The following is a 20,660-nucleotide window of genomic DNA, read 5'->3' on the forward strand; positions in this document are numbered from 1 at the left end:
CTTTTGTTGACATATATGTATCAAAATATATAAAAATATATATTATATAAAAATTCACTCCCGACCCGGGAGCTTTTGAAAATGTCGCTCCCTGCTCCCGCTCCCAAGTAACCTTGTTCTCAACATCTCTCAAGGTCTATTCGACCCATCTTGTCCTCCTCCAGGTAGAGCTTGAAGGAGCCTCTCGTTCCTCTTGCTGATCTACAGGTTGTGGCCATACTGCTGGTGTTGCTGGCCCTGCTCAACCTTTGGAGCCTCTTGCTCCTGATCCTATACCCTTGCTAGCTCTATATCATGAGACCTCCTAAACGTCCTGTTACCCACCATTTTGTGGGTGATATCCCTAGCAGAAACTTTTTCTCCAAGATGGTCCTCAATTGATAGCCAGAAGCCCCTTGCAGCTGCGAGCTAGCTCATTGTGCCATTTTCTCCACCATCTGAGCCAACCATGTGGTCCCTTGCCCATCAATTTTGGGCATGGATTAATGGGGGGATTCGGCGAAAAGAATGGGCTAGGTCTGTGCTTTTGTCCCCTAGACCCCTTTTAGGAATTAACCTTTGGTTCTAGTCTCGTGGGATCTCTTTTATTGACCATTTGGTTCCAGGGATGTTATTTCACGGAAACCCCGATTTTGGTTGCATGGTCCCGCTCCCTTATTTGCTTATACTACCCTCTTTCCATTCATTATTACCCCATTCATCATTTCTCCCGCCTGGGTCCACATTCCTCCATTGGCTCCACATAGGGTTAGTTTGCCCATTCCCCTTACCCACACCTTGGGTCATGGCCTAGAATGAAGCCCAGAGGTTAATGCAACTAGAAAAGAGATAAAAGCATATTTGGCCACATTCAACAAGAAAATGTACCACAAAATGCAAAAGATGGCCGGGACAAACACACTTAGCACGTGGGCAAAAGCCATTACATGACTTGTACCCCATCCTCATGGTCGTCACCCTGGTTCCTACATGTTCTATGAACCTCCTTCATCATATAGGAACTCATGATTGTCCCAACCCCTGGTGGGCAATGAATCACCCTACCTTTAAATGTTGATTTGGGGTAGCATCAGATGTGCTCTAGACACGAAAATTGGTGGAGGGGCTAAGGCACATGAGATCTCCAATACCCAGAAAGGGTTTGGGCAGATTCTAAATAGTTTGGGAGATATTAAAATAATTAATATTTTTGATGGAGTTCCTGAGTCTGAACTTAGGGAAAATAAAATATTAATGTGAATTAATATAGAATTGTGTTAGAATGGTCCAAAAGTCATGGATCAAGCCAGATCTAATCTTAGCTGTTGATTAGGGACTTAATCTCGGTCGTTGATTTGTCAAAGAAAAAAGTACAAGAGGAGGCTTGAGGGTCACTTGGAGAACACACCAAGAGATCAAGATTTCGACTTTTTGGGGTTGGGTTTGCTGAGAAAGTTGAGAGAGTGATTAGAGTTGCAGCTGAGGGGCAGTGAATATAGAAGCAGAGAGGCAGAGATAGCACCGGGAGGATTAGCACAGTACCCGAAGAGAGGGACGTAGAAGCAGCCAAGGGTTCATGTAGAGCCAGCTAGGGTTCACACGAGGCAGCCAGGGGCTGCGCAGTGCCTCCAGAGGCTAACACAAGCCAAGCCAGAGTGACGCTAGGCTAATGCTGGGCTAGAGAGGTGCTGACATAGTCCCTAGAGGCTGACGCTGGGATTTTGTGGGGTAGATTGGAGCTGTGGAGCTACCAGAGTGTTTATTCGGGGTTTCAGTTGGAATATCTGCTTTTGAGTATAGCGGTACTACTGCCGAGATTTTTTCTCTGTTGGGTGAGTCAGATTTGGCCCCCAGATTGTATTCTGAAACTGCTTAATAAATCAAACCCTCAGATAGCTGTATTGGTTTTCCCACATTGGGTTTTTTCGGGGACATTAGTCCAAAAACAATGGTGTCACTTGTGTGCTTGCTTCTATTTCTTTCAGTTGATGATTTGTAATGTGTTGAGCATGCACTTGTATTTATTTCCAGTATTTACATGGTAAGTAACTTGTTAGTTAACAGAACAAGTAGGTAGGGATAAATCAGTAAAGTGCATGAAGGGTTTCTAATGTGCCAAACTTAGAAATTCAACATTAAAAGGGGTATTCATTGCTATATCTTATACATCATGCTCTTACCCCTTAAGCCCCAAGCAGTTAATCAAAGAAAATCACAAAAAGGCAAAAGGCGTATAAAGAAGGGTGGAAAAGTCAAGTTCGGGGCACCTCATGTACCACGATTCTCCATCCTACACATTATAAATCCAAGTGTGGGCTTCCCTCTTATTAGCTACTCTTGTACCCTAGCATGTGACCTAGGGCTGCCCCTTCTCATTCCCTACTTCATTCACCTTTCTGTCACATGCCACCACCTTTTGAAGGGTGTACCTTGACCATATTATACCCTTAGAAGTATAAACCACCTAATAGGATCATTTGTTAATCCCATTTGGAGTTTAGGAGACATTGGCACATCCCAAAGCCCATTATGGAAGGGTGGGCCATTATGAAGTCCCCACCTGTGGTCCATGATTGGTAAGCTTATTTACTCGATTTCTCTAATGACTTGTGCTGGAAGGCTAGGGGACGCATTGGATCTTATGCAGGATTGCAGATGGTTTCCATCTTGGGTTTGGTCTCCCTATACGAGGTCCGAATCCTCCAGAGGGCTACATTGGCACATGTACGGTGAGCGTTGAGAGCCATGGGCCTCCACAGCAACAGTTTGCACTCCATGGATCCCCACAATCATTCAGAGATTGCTTGTGGTTCACTTATTGGACGAGGAAGATGCACCTGATCCATCATGCCCAACTGGCCCCAAATCTACACCATACACTAGGTAGATGATCTAGGACTTGCACGATGATGTGGCACCACCTACATCACCATCCTATCCCTTGCAGGCGATCTACAGGCATCTTTGATTTATTTGGAGACCCATGAGGATACTTGTGTGCCCCCATGTCATTTAGAGCACCACAGATTATTAAAAGGGGCTGACCCCTTGTCCACTGCTTTTGAGGGTCTTATTTTCATTGTGGCATCCATGGACTTCATTAAGTCACTTAGAGGGCCCTACAACATGCATAGATTATTATTGGACCTCTCGAGAGGCTTACTTTGTCATTTATGAGCTAGTTTGGTGGGCTTGTTACCAAAAGTTGAATTATTAGAACATTATTTTATTTTTGGGGCTTATATAGGCGAAGGAGGCTAATTCGAACTCCTAAGTTGTGTATAAATACAAGTGAGATGAGTTCATTTCTCATCATCACTTTGGATTGGATCTCTTCTCTCTCTTGAGAATTTCACACTTTTTCTTAGTGGATGAATTGGAGCTTTATGGATGAATTTTGATGTGTGGATATTGGTCTATCTTCTCTTGGAGCTTCTCTCTTGTCAATTGTGAATGGTTGGATATACTCTGTTACATGTAAGTACATGCCTTTTGATGTTATTCTTGTTTACTTTTGTCATATACGTTGGACTGGGATTTTGCTGTTCTAGGCTAATTGCTGCATGCATTTACTGCTTAAAATTGTGGAATTTGTCTCTATTATAACATCTCTCAATGTATGGGCCATGTAATATGAGCGAAATCTCCTAGGGATAATTCTATCAAAGAATTTGACCTTGATAAGCCATTCCTTTTGCGCATCGAAGTATAAAAGCCGCAATGTTGCATCTTCTTGACCTAGAAGGCAAGCGAAGTGATCATGAGGCCTCCTTGACAAGAAACCAAGAAATCCTCCTCATATTCATCATAGACTCCATTCTCTCAAAGATTATCACACTGATCTACCAAGTGTGGTCACTAAAACTCATATTCTTGCACCTCTTTCCAGGTCTAGCCAAATTGGGTTACCAAGGGCATCAATTTCCCGACAAGCTGGCCATCAAAAAATTTCGATCTTCTAGGGTCTCCTACTTGTTGAAGGAAATGTAACTAGGTTCGGTCTTCATAAATGTACTTTTGATATTTGTTCTTATTCAAGAAAAGAAATATTATTTTTATAATATATGTCAATGAGTTTCTTGCTCATTGAAATAGGTCTAGCACTAGTTAAAGTGCTTTAGGTGAGTAAAGTAGTCAAAGAAAAAGGCTGAAGACCTTAAGGGCATGTTACACCTTGTATAAAATAGTATAAAGTTCAAAGAAATACCTCCAAGACGAGTGCAAGTCCTCTCCATGCAACAACATTCTCCTTCTATGCAAAGGCACCATCAAGAAGCTCCTTCAAGCAAAGAAACCATCCGAAGTCTACTCTTCAAGTTGGCCTGCAAATAGTTGACAAGTTGACCTTCTAGTCGGCCTAAATGGAGGGATGCCCTCTATATATAGAGGCTGCCCACTCCTCTATAACACACTCAATGAGCTCTGAAATCTGCGAAGGAAAAAGTCAATAAAGAACAAAGGAAAAGGGCCTCCAAACGCAGCGAAGAGGAAGGGTATACCACCAAAGTCAAGAGGTCTGTTCTAGGGTTGCTGTAGTCACACGTGCAAGGAAAACAGAGGGCTGTCCCTGCGGCTAGGATAACGACAATCCATAGACACTTATCTATCTTCGTTTGGGGCTAAATCTAGGCCTACAAGGCCTCCTACTCCAGCGTAGAAGAAAGACACTCAAGCGAAGGAGAGAAGGGCATATAACACCTAGTAATCCTCCCACATGTGCAAGAAACTAGGGCAACAAAATGATAATATAGTTATACACTCATATCTCAAGAAGGATTTCGGTTGGTCAAAGAAGAAGTCTACTTGAGAAGGGGATAGAAGAGGAACACCTCATCTAAGAGGCTCACATGAGCAAGAACTATCCCTAGACAAAGATCGAAGAAGGAAGACAAAGTGTCGGGAAACAAAGTGCCGGAAAAAGTGTCGAGGAACAAGGTGCAGAAAGAAGGAAGGACTTGACTTGTGCTTGGAGGATATTCTTGTCAAGGGTTTGGGGTTTGGCATTGATCAATAGAAGCTTCAATAAGAGAAATTCATGAAAGGGTTTTCCTCTCAGGAGAAGAGAGGTTTTGGCCCTGGTAGAGAGCCAACATCTTGTGTTCTTGTTCTTATGTTTTGGTAGTAGTTTGATGAAGCACACACGCATGCATTAATAATAAGAAGAAGAAGATTAAGTTAACAAGAAAAGTAAAAAGACTCCACAAATTGTTATCAAGTGATGAAGAATCACACTACACCTAATTTGCCCTAGATTCTTCAACATGGTATCAGAGCTAAGGTGACACATCAAGAAAAGGGTAACTCAAGGACACTCATCAAGGAGAAGCATTTACAAGGTTGAAGCATCAAGCCTAGACGTCTCAATCACTTCAAGGACAAGAAGGTCTACAATCAATCAGTCATCGAGAAGGTCTACATAGCGAGAAGAAGAGCCTTACATAAAGGCACCTACAGAGAAGAGCAGATTGAAGCAGGACCTACATCAAGTTACAAGTCATCAAGCAAATCTCATCATCAAGGAAGTCCACTTGGAGAAGGCAACTTGAAGAACATCGAGATCCAAGGAAGACAAGCCATCAAGTCTTCAAGGAGGAAGCAAATCTATTACATCTCTAAATCTATCAAGTAAGTACATGTCCCCTTTTGAATATACATCAATGTATTTTTGCAAGAAAAACAATAAATTGGTAGGTACCAATAACTTTCTTGCATGGAAGAAGAGGACTGATCTACTTCTCAAGGAGAATGAACTCCTAGAACATGTCAAAGGGAATATCACTATCCCTGCTAAGGAACAAACTCAAGCCTTAGCTAAGTACAATAAGGATGAGACAAGAGCTCAAAGGATTCTAATAGAATCAATCAAAGACTCTCTCATTCCTTATGTCTCCAAATTTGAGACATCAAAAGAAATTTATGATAAGCTAGTAGAGCTATTCTCAGTATCCACAACCGGAGAAGTAATATCTCTAAGGAATGAATTGTACAAGATGAAGATAACAAAGGAAGGAATAGCTCCCTACTTCATGAAAATCTCTGAAATGAGAGATCAACTTCAAGAGCTTGGGGAAGTCATGTCTGACAGAGAGATGACAACTGTAGTACTTAATGCTCTACCTGAGGATTGCGGGAACTTCACATCAAACATATATGCCAAGAAGGAAGCAACCACTCTCAGTGAAATGTGGTCTCTATGCAGAACAAAGGAAACCAGACTTAAAGCAAAGGAAGATGTGGGATCAAAGGAGCAAGCATTTGCTACTATGGCCAAGAAAAAAAAAGGGAAGTTTGGCAAAGTTGGTCCACGAAGAACAAACAACAAAGACATGTCCAAAATCCAATGTTTTGGATGCCAAGAATATGGACACTACAAAAGGAATTGTCCTAAGCTTAAGAAGGACAACAACAACAAAAGAAAGAGGGAAGAAGCTCACATGATTCAAGAGGTGAAAGAAGAAGGAAAGAAACAAAAGAAGGAAGATCCTCCAGATCTCTATTATGACTAAGTCAAACTATTTACTTCTAGTTTTCTTTCAAGTTTTTGAGTAGTATAAGAGCATGTAGGAATATTGCATGGCTATAACCATCCTCTAGAATCTAGAAGCATGACGTACATAGAGTTCTAGATACTCATGAAGATGTAGCATTTATAATGAGAATAAAAATGCATGGGTAGAAATATTTTCTAGAATATAGGAGCATGGCAAATATAGCTCAAGATATTCATGTAGAAAAAGCATACCTAGTATAGGACCTCATCCACGATGAAAGAAAAATTGATCATGATTAAGAATCTTAGAAGATCTCCATCTCAATTGAAAAAGAAACATTTGCAAGATAAGGGTCTTTAAAGTGCTATGATGGAATCTTCAAAAGAAGGTTGATGAACCAAAGCGGATGTCTCATTGGGTATCCCATTCACGGGATTCAAGAAAGGGATGATATGCAGGCAAGCTAAGATGGTGCAAGAAGGGCCACATCAAGGACAACCAAATGAAGCTAAGATGATCAAAGGAGAATCAAGATGAGGTATGTATGCATCAAAGTTTAGTCATGTTATCATTGGTATATTATTGAGTCATGGGAATAGTTCTATAACATGATCAAGTATGAAAGAATCTCTTTCAACAAGAACATGCTTGAAGGCATGCACTACAATGTAATGAAGGTCAACAAAAGAATATGCTCACATAAGGAGTATAAGATTGCTGACTAAGAAGCAAGAAGAAATGTTGATGAGTCCAGGAAGCAAGCAATGAAGGAATGCTCTCATAGGAAGCATAAGATGGTTGACCTATCTATCTAAGAAGAAGCAAATGAAGAAAGAGATCAAGCATGTGAAGAACCCCATGATCACCGAGAATCACTATCTGACAAGATACTTTGAAGATATCTCCCGAAAGAAGGCAGGACAACTCTGACAAAGGAAGGAAGGACCCTTGACACCTATGAAGGCCTTGGAGATATAAAAGATGCATATAACTGATTCTACTCTACAAAGATGTCATGATGAAGAAGCCATCCAACAAAAGAAAAAGCAATGTTGAAGCAATATCAGGATGAAGTCATGATGGGCTACTAGTTCAAAGCATGTAAACAAGAAAGTACAATGAAGCATCCATGAGAAAAGTATTCTGAAGCATGGACAAGATGACAAAGAAGTAGCCAAGATGACAAGAAAACCTGATGAATGACAAGAAAGCCACTTTCCACGAAGGAAACAATGACATGACAAACCGGGAAGGAAAGTGATCAATGGATGGTGCCCTACCTAGAAGAATTTTGAACAAAGACTTCATGACATCAAAGAAAGGAAGGAGATCAAGCAGCTGAAGGACCCACGAAGAAGAAGTTGTTGATGAATGAAAGAATCCCTAGCTAAGAGGAAGTTTTGACAGGTCTCTGATCAAGAGGGAGTTGTGGATCACCCTTGATTACAAAGTAGCGACAATTGTGTTTTTCCATTTCATGGGTTATGCACTATACCAGGACTAACAGCCATAAGTCTAGATGAAGGCCATGAATGGAAATGTAGACACAAGATAGACACAACGTTCTTGTCTTCACTTGGGAGAAAGAATGGGAGGATTGGGTAGTCATCTAGCATTCGATAGTCTTTGAGGATGTGTAGGGCATCCAAGACAAGAGTAGGCAAGAGGACCGATATTCTTTGAGGGCTGGGAACCCAAGATAAGAATAGTCCTAGAAGGTCATACTCAGTGAACACCTAGGTGGGTATGTACCTTGAGAGACAATGATGAAGGTGTCTATAAATCGGTGTCGCCAGTATTGTAGCTCACGGTCTTGTAGAGAAATGGAGCTGTTAGTCAAGGCCTTGCACTATGACAATGTTGATGAATATGATGCTATAACAGATGGATTGCAAATACGGTTTCTCTTATGTGAATTCTTCAAGATTGAAACAATAACCAAACGCCTTGTAATGTTGTATGAATACCTCCCTAGTTAAGAGGGAGCGTTGAAGGAAATGTAACTAGGTTCGGTCTTCATAAATGTACTTTTGATATTTGTACTTATTCAAGAAAAGAAATATTATTTTTATAATATATGTCAAAGAAATACCTCCAAGATGAGTGCAAGTCCTCTCCATGCAGCACCATTCTCCTCCTATGCAAAGGCACCATCAAGAATCTCCTTCAAGCAAAGAAACCATCCGAAGTCTACTCTTCAAGTTGTCTTGCAAACAGTTGACAAAATTGACCTTCTAGTTGGCCTAAATGGAGCGATGCCCTCTATATATAGAAGCTGTCCACTCCTCTATAACACACTCAATGAGCTCTGAAATATGCGAAGGAAAAAGTCAAGGAAGAACGAAGGAAAAGGGTCTCCAAAGGCATCGAAGAGGAAGGGTATACCACCAAAGTCAAGAGGTTTGTTCCAGGGTTGTTGTAGTCACACGTGTGAGGAAAACAGAGGGATGTCGCTGCGGCTAGGATAACGACAATCCATAGACACTTATCTATCTTCGTTTGGGGCTAAATCTAGGCCTACAAGGCCTCCTACTCTAGCGTAGAACAAAGACACTCAAGTGAAGGAGAGAAGGGCATATAACACCTAGTAATCCTCCCACACGTGCAAGAAACTAGGGCAGCAGAACAACAATACAATTATACACTCATATCTCAAGAAGGATCTCGGTTGGTCAAAGAAGAAGTCTACTTGAGAAGGGGATAGAAGAGGAACAACTCATCTAAGAGGCTCACATGAGCAAGAACTATCCCTAGACAAAGATCGAAGAAGGAAGACAAAGTGTCAGGAAACAAAGTGCCGGAAGAAGTGTCAGGGAACAAGGTGCAGAAAGAAGGAAGGACTTGACTTGTGCTTGGAGGATATTCTTGTCAAGGGTCTAGGGTTTGGCATTGATCAATAGAAGCTTCAATAAGAGAAATTCACGAAGGGTTTTCCTCTCAAGAGAAGAGAGGTTTTGGCCCTGGCAGAGAGCCAAATCTGGTGTTCTTGTTCTTATGTTTTGGTAGCAGCTTGATGAAGCACACACACATGCATTAATAATAAGAAGAAGAAGATTAAGTAAACAAGAAAAGTAAAAAGACTCCACAAATTGTTATCAAGTAACGAAGAATCACACTACACGTAATTTGCCCTAGATTTTTCAACACTGCATTGGCCTTTCCTCTAGCTCTCCAATTTTGAAGTCATTTTGATGGTGGAGTTGGGAGAAAAGCCAAGCCCTAGCTCTGGGATCAAAACTTGCCTGCTATCCCCAAGGCTAGTACCTCAATGGGTCAAAACAACATCTTTAAGTGAAATTCTTTCTTTAATCCTTTTCCCACCTTTTCTAGGGTAAGAATATCATTGGTTTATACATGCTTTCCTCATACCCTAGACCGAGTCCACTTGGCCCCATGTGGTCCCACTCCTTTGAAAGACCATTCCTCAAGAACCATTCGGGATACCAATTCTAACAAGGATTTTAGGGATTGGGGAACTCCTTCACAAGTCTTATCCCATAAACCTAACCCTCAAATCCTCTCTTCCTATCCCTAAAATACATAGTGCCTTGCTTAGAAATCAAGCAAGCTCCATTATTGAAACTTGAAACTCTTATGGGAAAAGGGCTTATTTGGGTCACTCATATCCATTGACTTATCCTTCATTGATGACTCTATACATACCAGGTCTCCTCGCATCGGTGAAAGTCTGTAAACAGAAGGGAGCCTTAGCTGAAGTGACAGTGGGCTAAGTCTCCATTTGTTTCCCTTGGCCTAGCATTTGCCTATTAGGGATCCCCCTTAGGTCCCCTGCTAGTTTGAGTGGTAACAGGTCCTACCCTTGAATCTGACATCCCAACTAACAATGACTCTCCTATGTCTTGGAGTGTAGAACTTGTAGGCCTTTGAGGCCTCACTGGAGCCCACAAAAATGGCCTTCTCTAATGAGGGCTTCAACTTAGTCCTCCTCTTTGTAGGAATGTGGACATAATCTGCATTGTCAAAGATGTGTAGATGACTTACCTCTGGTCTCACTCCTGTAAACATCTCATCAAGAGTCTTATCCTCTAATACTCTGTGAGGACTCCTATTATGAAAATAAACAACTATATTGCAAACCTTCGTCCACAAAAGCATAGGCAAGTCTTGATCATAGATCATTGCCTTCACACTCCCACTATGGTCCTATTCTTCCTTTTGGCAACCCGATTTTGCTGAGGGTTGTAAGAGACTGTGAATTCCTTCTTGATTCCTGCCTCTTTGCAAAAATGTTGAAACTCATTGGTGGTATACTTGCCCCCATTATCAGATCTTAGGACCTTAATCTTATTCCGAGTCTTGTTTTCCAAAAGAGCTTTGAAATCTTGAAAATTCTGTTGCCATGAAATATAACTTGCTATTGTAAAACCCTTGTGATCTCAGATCTCTCCTTTAGATTTTCTATAACTCTGATACCATATGAAATTTCCAATACCAACCCATATTTATTTATACCTCAACAATTTTTATTCCCAGAAAATTATTAAATAGAATTCTAAATTGCTAGAAAATAAAAGCATTGTTATTTGACTTCAGAAAAAATAATTTGCAGCGGAAATATAAGAATAGAGAGATCAATCATATCACAACAATAATAATACCCATAACATTTTTCCTTCATTAAAATGTATTGCATGAACCTGTAACTCGGTCCCACTGGGAAATTCAGCCCAAGGAATTTTGCCCACCAAAACATCGACTTCATGAAGAATTGGACCCTATAGAAAATCAACCTTTGCCACCAACAAATCAGCGCTCTCTTTTCTTCCTCGTACGACCCTTGTGCACTCAAGGAAATCGGTCCATTGGATCAATCAACCTCTCCATAGATCGGTATCCTCTGCACTTCGACTACTTATCCTTTCATTTTTTCTTAACTCGACCTCCTGGAATTACTCCTGAAATTTCCCTATACTCTTCCTCCCATCTCTTCAGTCTCGCTGAGTCTCTCGCTCTGGAGAAAATTGCTTCCTTCCCTTAAGAAAAATGCTCTCTCAATGTTGTGTAGCTTTGTTTTGTCTTCACCTCTCCTTAAGGCTTCTTTTATTACTTCATTAAGCCAAATTCCTAACCCTAATTTCCTAAGTGGCTGACAACCGAGATTAGATCTCACCTCACTTGAGATCATATCTAAGTCACTTAAATAATTTTATTATTTATCCTTGATACTTTGGCTTAGTAGTCCACTATTATTAATTGACTTTAATTATTGTACTTTTCTTAAGTTAGACTTAGTGAGGAAGTCTTAAATCGCCTACTCCACCAAGAAAGCACCTAAAGAGACAATCAACCATCTTCTACAAGCTAAGATACCAAGCTCATGTAGAAGATCTTTTGAATCTATGAAGAACTTCAACAAAGGTGCACCCGAGGGATGGAAAAAGCAAGCAAAGATGTCTCCACGTTTGCTCCCTCCATACATTTATACACCCAGAATATGGACCTCCATCAGCTGGTCCCCTAGCCATGGCACCTAGCCATGAAGTATTTCCCCTCCATCGCCATTATTATCACTAGCACCTATGAATTGAAGGGTTGATGTTGGACACATCACTTCCGCTTAGCAACTAGAAGCGCCTAATAGGGTTGATTACCTAGCCACCTCTAACAAGGTAGGGAACAGTTTTATGGGACTATGTCTAGTTAGAACAGAAAGGTAGGCATGAATGAAGTAAAATGCCTAAAAACATATAAACTTCATTCTACCACAAAACATGCTCAACTAGAGAGAATCCTATTTACTATGTTTTGTGGACAAAGTATTTCTTAAGAGGGTGGCAATGTTATAAACATAATAATACTAAAAATATAATGAATAATAACAATGTAATTAATTTAATAAAAAGTCAAAGGACATACCCCTTTAGCTATTGACCAGTCAACACGTATAACTAGTTTGTCATTAGGCTCATTGTAACATCATCATTCATTCATTCTATAGATGAAATATTTTTATTGCAGAATTTTTTTGTCATCTAGTAATAAACAAGAGCTGTTTACTACAGTGGGGCATATGCTTCTAATATTTTGATTTAAATATGGAAAACATAATATACTGTCAATATTCAACGTGGGTCAGCACAGTTTTTGTCTTTTTTATTTGAAAAGATACATCCTTACAGTGTTTGTAGCATGCTTTCCATCTTTTCAAGGTTAAAAAGGATTTATACAATCCAAGATCTCCAGACAAAAAATAAGCTTTTCATATTTTGGCAGGGATCTAGATGTATACTTGCAGGAGACCATCTTCAACTGCCGCCAACTGTGCAAAGTGTTGAAGCAGAGAAAAAGGGGTTAGGAAGGACACTCTTCGCACGACTTGCAGACTTGTATGAGAATGAAGTAATGTGTATGCTTACAGTTCAATATCGTATGCACCAGCTTATAATGGATTGGTCATCACGGGAACTATATGATAGCAAGGTGACAAAATTAAAATTTTCACATGTTTTTATTTACAGCTAATGAAGTTAATCTCAAAATATCTGTATTTTCTTCTAATTCTTGAAATATTAGTTTTTAATATCAAATAGCATTGCTTTGGATTACTTTGCAGATAGAAGCACATGCAAGTGTTGCTGCTCATACTCTACATGGTCTTGATGGTGTGCAGAAAACATCTTCCACAGAACCAACCCTAATTTTGATAGACACAGCAGGGTCTCTTTTTGTCTCTTTACTTGTGTTCTTCTTGGTTTTTAGATAGGCAAAAGAAGGTTTCAATCTTTGTAAGTATTTATTCAAGCACATACTTATGGATTTTCTTTTATCCTGAACTGCCCATTATGATTTTCAGAATCCTGCTATTTATTCTTTCATTTACCAGCCGGGTAGTACTCTTCAACTGCCCTTCCTTTTGTTAAAAATATGGTAGGATTGTGAACCATTATTCCAACAAAAACCAAAACATGCAAGAATATCAACAAATTTGCATAAGACTTGTTGCGATTGCGATAATGGGCTTTACAGCAATTATTATCATGAATCTAGGAAAAGGGCAACAAACCCATTGTTTTGCTGATATTTCTTGTGAGTTGTGATTTAAGTTACCTGACACGATGACACAGGACATGAAGGACACAGAAATACAAGCATCCAAAATGAGATATGGCAACCCTGAGAACAGGACATGGAGGACTCTCTCTCTCTCTCTCTCTCTCTCTCTCTCTCTATATATATATATATATATATATATATATATACATATATATATAAGAAATTAGTGAGTTGCACATAAAAAAATGGAATATAGACAAATATTCAATTTAGAAACTCAAACGTTTAAGTGATGATGATACAAATTCAATTATACGACTAGTACTACATCAATGATGATATATTGACAAACACACAAGAAATTAAAACCATAAACTTTAGTTTTTTTCATCAAGTCATCGAAATCAAAATGTATTACATAGATATTGACTCACTGAGTCACTGCAACTATAGGTGGGAATGCCAATGGAAAATATAAATCAGGGTAGATACTAGAACTGTAGATCAAGATGGAAGAATCTCGTAGCTGATAGCACATGATTGTCAGTTATCCTCCATGTCATTGTCATCAAAATCAGCACCACTGCCACTGCTTTCTCCTTCATCCTCCTCCATATCCAATCCAATCTCTGTGTTTCTTGGTGTGGAGGATGACCCCTCAGAAGGATCACCTTCCCAGCACTTGGAATCCCTTCTAACACCGCTTAATCACCCTTTACCGTACTTTAAAACTTTTGAGAGCTCCACGTCTGTGACTGAAATGAGCTAGGATGAGGTAGAAACTCAGTTTTAATGGGTCACAAACTGCTTTATCGCTGGACACATGTCTGGATTTTGGGACACGATTAGGGCATGTATCTTGTGAACAGGACACGTGCGAAACACATGTCATGCTCATGTCGTGTTTGACTAAATATGTGACATGGTGGAGGGGGGGTTTCGCGGGTGGCAGAAAATGTGTCTGGTAACTTTGGTTGTGATAGAACTTTTTCAAGTGATGTCTTGATTTTTTGGAGTTGGACAGCCTTGGAAATGACATAAGAATTTGTATTGATTGTCTTCGCAAAAATGAATTGCATATTTATGGAGCTGTCAATCAAGTTTTTTAACCAATGCTTTGGGATTCTCATGTAAAGCCCATCATCAAGGATCACTAACTACAAAAAAGAGGTGGTGGCAGAGAGCAATTAGATACAAGGCTGCATGATATACATAAATATAAAATAACAACTTATTTGTCTCATAATTAATAAGACCATTAATCCAATTAAGTAACCAAAGGAACTCTATGCTTCTTCCTTCATTTATTAATGACATGTTTCCAGGTGTTATTGAGTTTTCAACCATCATCCCTATTTAGGGTATTCTCAAGTTTTAATTTCAACCATTTCTCTGATAAATGTTTAGTAAAATGATCAATGCTCACTATGATTTTGGCATCCTCCATTTGAATTTGTTGCATCATGTTTGTTGAGTGTTTTGCAAATGTCGATCATTTTACACACTTGTGTGGGATATCTGCACAGTATTCCTTCATCTTGGTTTCAAATGGTGTGTCGTAGTCCCAACATATATTCCTTCACATGAGCATGGAATGATGTAGAGCCTTTTTTTTTTTTTTTTTTGGGATCAACTACATCTTTCACCATATCCAATATCCTTCTTAGGGAGTTTGGGGGGGTAAAGGTTACCTTTATTTTTCTCTCTCTCAATATACTTGTAATTTTTTTCTGATGGTACTTTGGTATAAGGAAAAATGGTTTTTGGGCCAAAGGGTCTTCCTCTCATTAAGTCAAATTGCATCGAAGGAATTTCTTATATGATAATCATGGTAGATATAAGAAGTGTCAATGTAGCTTCTTTTCGAAAATCTCATCCAAATATTGTAGCTTTTCTACTTTTGATAGAACAACCTTTGTCCTCTTAGGAAAATCTTATTGTATGATGTATCAGATGAAGAAAGAAAGATATGGTTGTCTCAGAGATTACCTATTTGAATTAATGGATTATCTTCACTAGTAGCAAAGGATCATTAATCATAGAATCCTAGATATCGATACTATAACCTTGATGGTGCATGTGAAATGGAATAGCCATTTTGTGAGATGCACGATGGTAATCACGTTTGTTGGCCAACCATTACCTCCTGAATCTGTGTTGCCTCAAAATCTAGCAAGTCTTGTGAGGGTAGTGTTACCACACAATCTAGCAGGGCCCTAAGAGTTAGACCTGCTTCCTTCCTAGCAATGGCTCCAAAAATGTTGCCACATAATCTAGTAGGGCCCTAAGAGGGGAACCTATGGGACAACTACTAGAGCAAGTAACAACAACGAGACAAAGACCCACTATCACCTAAGTCAATGTCCCCTGCTCTATATGGATTTTCACCAATGGGAGGAGTCTCAGTATTGAGGAAATCACTTGTAATGGTAGAGTCAGTAACTAGGTATGAAGTGATTTCGAAGGCCCATTCAGGGAGAGACACAAGGATCCAGGGCTTTAAATTTGCAATGATGATAGGTATGCCTAGAGTCAAGGATCCAAAGGAGAAATAGGACCTCTGAAGAAGATTTACAAGATGATGTGACACCTTAAATAAGCCTTTCGCTCTTCTTGGTGTTGAAGAATGCAACTAGCTTCGGTCTTCATAATTGTACTTGTCAAACAAGAATTTTATTATTAAAGAGAATGAATTATTAAAGCATGAGTTTCATGCTTGGGTCAATGTTTTCTAGGTCAAGGTCCCTATTGAGGACTTCCAGGTTTTGTGTTGAGTCATTAGAGTCATTGTTATTATTATTAGACCCTTCTTGGGATTTTGTATCATGTAAAAATATTTAATTTTAAGTCAAAAAAGGTAATTTGCCACCTCCACACCAAGTCGGCCTTGCCCTTAACAAGTGAACTGGATTAGGGCAATTCGACCTCACAAAAGCCTATATGTTGAGCAGTTTGACTTCATTTGGAGAGCATCATCAACAAGTTTGATCTCTAAGAAGTAGTGGTTGGAAAAGAGTGCGAAGTTGCAAGAGAAGGAGAGAAGCTGAGAAGAGGAAAATCGAGTTTTTGGGCTACCTTTCTCTCACATGTGCAAAAATATTGAATTGAAGCTGGTGCCGAAATTTTGTCTCTATTGCAGGGTCGAAGTTCTGAAGCTCAGGGTTGAAAATATGTTGTTGGGGCCGAAATTTGAAGCTGCAACTTGAAGCATTGACACTTGGAAGGCTGAGAAAAGGACATCTACAAGGAGGAAGGGTTGACTTGGTGGTTGGAGGAGGTCTTTGTCTAGGTCTAAGAAGTCTGGAAGTGTCTCATCTTGAATTGAATCACTGAAGGAAGAGTTCTTGACTGGGTTTTCCCCTTATAGGGGTTTTTCCCTGGCTGTGCACCTACATCTTGTGTCTCTTGTTCTTGTGATATTCACACATACATAATTTGGTAATTGCTTGATGAAAGATAATCTAATAAAGAAGTAAAAGAGGCCAACATAATTCACAAGTAATTATCAAGAAAGAGGAATCAAACCCTAATATCTACTAGCATTGATTTCTCAACATGGTATCAGAGCTAAGGTCGAAGAAGGTTGGAGATCACTTTGTTGGCTTGAAAGGAAAGGTTACTCCCTCTATGACAAGTTACTTGAAGATGGGATTCAATATTATAAGAATTGCAGGAAGTTGGATTGGAAGGATCATCTACAACTTATCTAATAAAGTCAAAAGTAAAGGGTTCTTGGTTGCTCTCACAAGTACTCTCGATGATGACAATGCATGGATCATTGATAGTGGAGCATCAAGACACATGATGGGAGAAAGTGGACAACTTCATACTCTATCGAAGGAACCATCATCTCATGTAGTGGAGTTAAGAGACAACAATAGTTATGCAGTCAAGGGCCTGGGATCTACATCATTAAATCTGGAAAATGGAGCAAAGCTACATCTCAACAACATACTCTATGTTCCAAGTTTGGAAAAGAATTTACTTTAAATTTCTTATTTAGAAGGTAAAGGAGATAGGGTTGCCTTTGTAGATGCAAAGTTTTGGTTTAGGGAAAGGATTCAAGCATTGATAAGGCAAAAGTTATTGGAGTACGTGAAGGAAGGTTATATAGAGTCATAACTCCATCTCCTCAAGCCATAGTTCACATGGAGATCAATCCTATCGAACTATGGCATAGAAGATATGGGCATATCAAGTCTTCTAGGTCTAGTCAAGTTGGGTCACCTAGCGCATCATTTTCCTGACAAAGTAGCCATAAAAAAAGTTTTATCTCCTAACCTCTACTGCACAGGTGTGTCTTGAAGGTCTCCTCCAAATTTGAAGAAATTCAGAGCCCTAGCTTTGAGATCAAACTTTGCCCTAGTGTTCCCTAGGCTAGTACCTCATAGGATCAATTTGACACCTTTAAGTGGGGATTCTTGTTTTGATCCTTTCCCCTTGTCTGGGTTAAGATCATCATTGGTTGCTAAATTCCCTCCCCTTAACCTAGGCTGGGTCCACTTCGTCCCATGTGGTCCCATATCTTTGAAAAGTCAAGTCTTCAAGAACCACTTGAGATACCAAGTTCAATAAGGATTTTAGGTATTGGGAAACTCCTTTACAAGTCATATCCCCTCTACCTAGCCCTTAAATCCTCACCTCCTTCTCCTATAAAGCCTTGTATCTTGCTTAAAGAGCAAGCAAGCTCCATTCTTAATCTCCTTCTAGGAAAAGGATCATTAAGGTCACTTCACATCCATTTGTTGATTCATCTTTCACAAGTGACTTTCCATACCTCGGGTATCCTCCCATTGGTGAAAGTCTGTAAAGAGTAGGGAGTCTTAGCTGAGGTGACAATGTGCCAAGTGTCCATTATTGCGCTTGATCTAGTAGTTGTCCTTTAAGGAATCCCTTTTAGGCCCCCTACTAGTTTGAGTAGTAACAAGCTTATGTCTAACAAATCTCTTGTAGGCCATCTTTATTATGTGACCTTCATTGATGATCACTCTAGAAAGACATGGCTCTACCTTCTCATGACAGAGGATGAAGTATTTGAAAAGTTCAAGGAGTTTAGGTCTGAAGTGGAAACCTTAACTAAAAGAAAGATTAAAAATCTGGGATCCGACAATGGTGGGGAATACACTTCAAAAGAAATAGTTGCATATTGTAAAGAAGCAGGTATTAAGAGGGAGCTCATTGTTCCCTACAATCCCGAGCAGAATGCAAATGCAGAAAGGAAAAATAGAACAATTGACTATGATATTTGATCAAGATCTACCAAAGTTTCTATGGGGTGAAGCATCAATGACAACAATATATATATAAAGTAGAAGTCCTCATAGAATCCTAGAGAATATGACACCTGAAGAAGCCTTCACAAGAAAGAATCTACATCAAAGAAAGAAGACAAATTGAAGTAAGCAGGGATGTTATATTCAATGAGAATCATGCCTACAAAAGTTCCAAGGATATTCCAATAGATTCTGATGATGAAGATATGCCACTATTTGAAGAAGAAGAGCATCATGATAAGACAACTACAAACCAAGAAGAAGTAGAAGGACCAAGTGAGCCTATTCAATCCGTGATCATACCTGAAACAAGGAAGAAGCCAAATTGGTTAAAAGTGACTCTTGAGGATGCTAAAGGACATGGAGCTACTAAAGGAACTTTTATAGAGAGCAAAAGGCTAATGAGATATTCATGATATGCAACATATATGACAAAATTAATAGAAGCTGAACCAACTACATTTGAAGAAGTTTCTCATCAAGAAGAATGGAAGAAGGCAATGCAAGAAGAATGGGGTTTGGGAAATCGTTCCTAGACCTAGTGACAAATTTGTTGTCACTTCAAAATGGATTTACAAAATCAAACATGCTATTGATGGAAGGATTGACAAATACAAAGCTAGATTCATTGCAAGGGGTTTTTCTCAAAAGGAAGGTATAGACAATGAAGAAAACTTTGCACCTACTGCAAGATATTTTACTACAAGATCTTTGGTTTCGCTGACTGCTACAATATGATGGAATATTCATCAAATGGACATAAAAACAACATTTCTAAATGGAACCATCGATGAAGAAGTATACATTGAACAACTGAAAGGCTTTGAGATAAATAGTAAGGACACACATGTTTGCAGACTCAAGAAAGCCCTATATGGCTTGAAGCAAGCTCCTAGGGCATGGTGTTGATTTCTGGTAACATTGGATGTGCTCTTAGCCTCAAAATTTGCAAGGAGGCTAGGACACATGTATTCCACAATACTCAAAAATCGTTTTGGGAAATTCCACCCGGAGACAATTTTATTAAAAGAATTAATTATTTTTAATGAGCGCCTAAGTCTAAACTTAGGAAATTAAAATAATTAAAAGGTATTAATCAAACTAAGGGTGAAACTTCTAAAACAAGAAAAAGATCAAGTCAATATGATCTGAGCCATTGATTAGAATCTAATATGGGTCGTTGATTACTCAATTGGAGGATTATAAGAAGGACTTCGATGGGCATTTGGAAGACACACCAGGCAGATACTCAGTTACCCAAGTAAGATTGATTTTCTCATTGGTCGAAGTTCAGCAAGAGGAAATTGAATCAGAGGGAGAGTTGCAAGTGAGAAGGAGAGAGGGCATTAGCATTAGTCTTGAGTGCAAGAGCAGAACGAAGACACAGCGCAGAGGAGGGGCAATGCAAAGGCAGTGACGCTGGGACTGTGCAGTCCCTACACAGAAGCTGACGTAGTGAGATGCAGAGAGGGCAAGAGGTCCTCTCCAGAGTCAAAATCTCACTGAGAAGTGTGAGAATCTTGTCTGTAAAATTTCTCACAGAAATTCCTCTTCTATTATGTTGGTTGTATCTTGTACATGAGATTTTTGCTGAAGATCAATAAAGAAACCCTCATCTACTGCACTGGTTTTCCCGCATTGGGTTTTTCTGGGAACAATTGTCCAAAAATAATTGTGATTGTGATTATATTTGTGCTAGTATTTTTCTTTGCATTTTCTTTCGCAGTATTTTAATTGTGAAGGCTATAGTAGAATTTATTTTGATATTTGTTGTAGAAAGACTGTGAATAATTTATTTTTGAATTAATAAGTATAAATAATATCAGTCACTGCAGTTGGATTTCTATTTAGAAATTTTCACATGGTATCAAAGTTGAAGGGAAGCAAGAGAAAGGAGCCAAAA

The 20,660-nt window shown here is 39.3% G+C and overlaps 1 protein-coding gene across 2 annotated transcripts in view; it reads left to right on the top strand.

The window, feature by feature from the left end:
* Nucleotides 1-20,660, top strand: part of LOC149153397 (DNA-binding protein) — a 413,454-nt gene that overhangs the window by 321,146 nt on the left and 71,648 nt on the right. For both annotated transcript variants that reach the window (XM_089442331.1, XM_089442330.1), the window contains exons 11-12: nt 12,705-12,911; nt 13,045-13,148. In XM_089442331.1, coding sequence (XP_089298457.1) covers nt 12,705-12,911; nt 13,045-13,148 — 311 coding nt within the window. The remainder of the gene's footprint in view (nt 1-12,704; nt 12,912-13,044; nt 13,149-20,660) is intronic.

The sequence above is a fragment of the Pinus tabuliformis genome, chromosome 9 (assembly GCF_031772625.1).
Source record: "Pinus tabuliformis cultivar Carrire ecotype Pingquan chromosome 9, CPIR1, whole genome shotgun sequence".
Taxonomy (NCBI): domain Eukaryota; kingdom Viridiplantae; phylum Streptophyta; class Pinopsida; order Pinales; family Pinaceae; genus Pinus; species Pinus tabuliformis.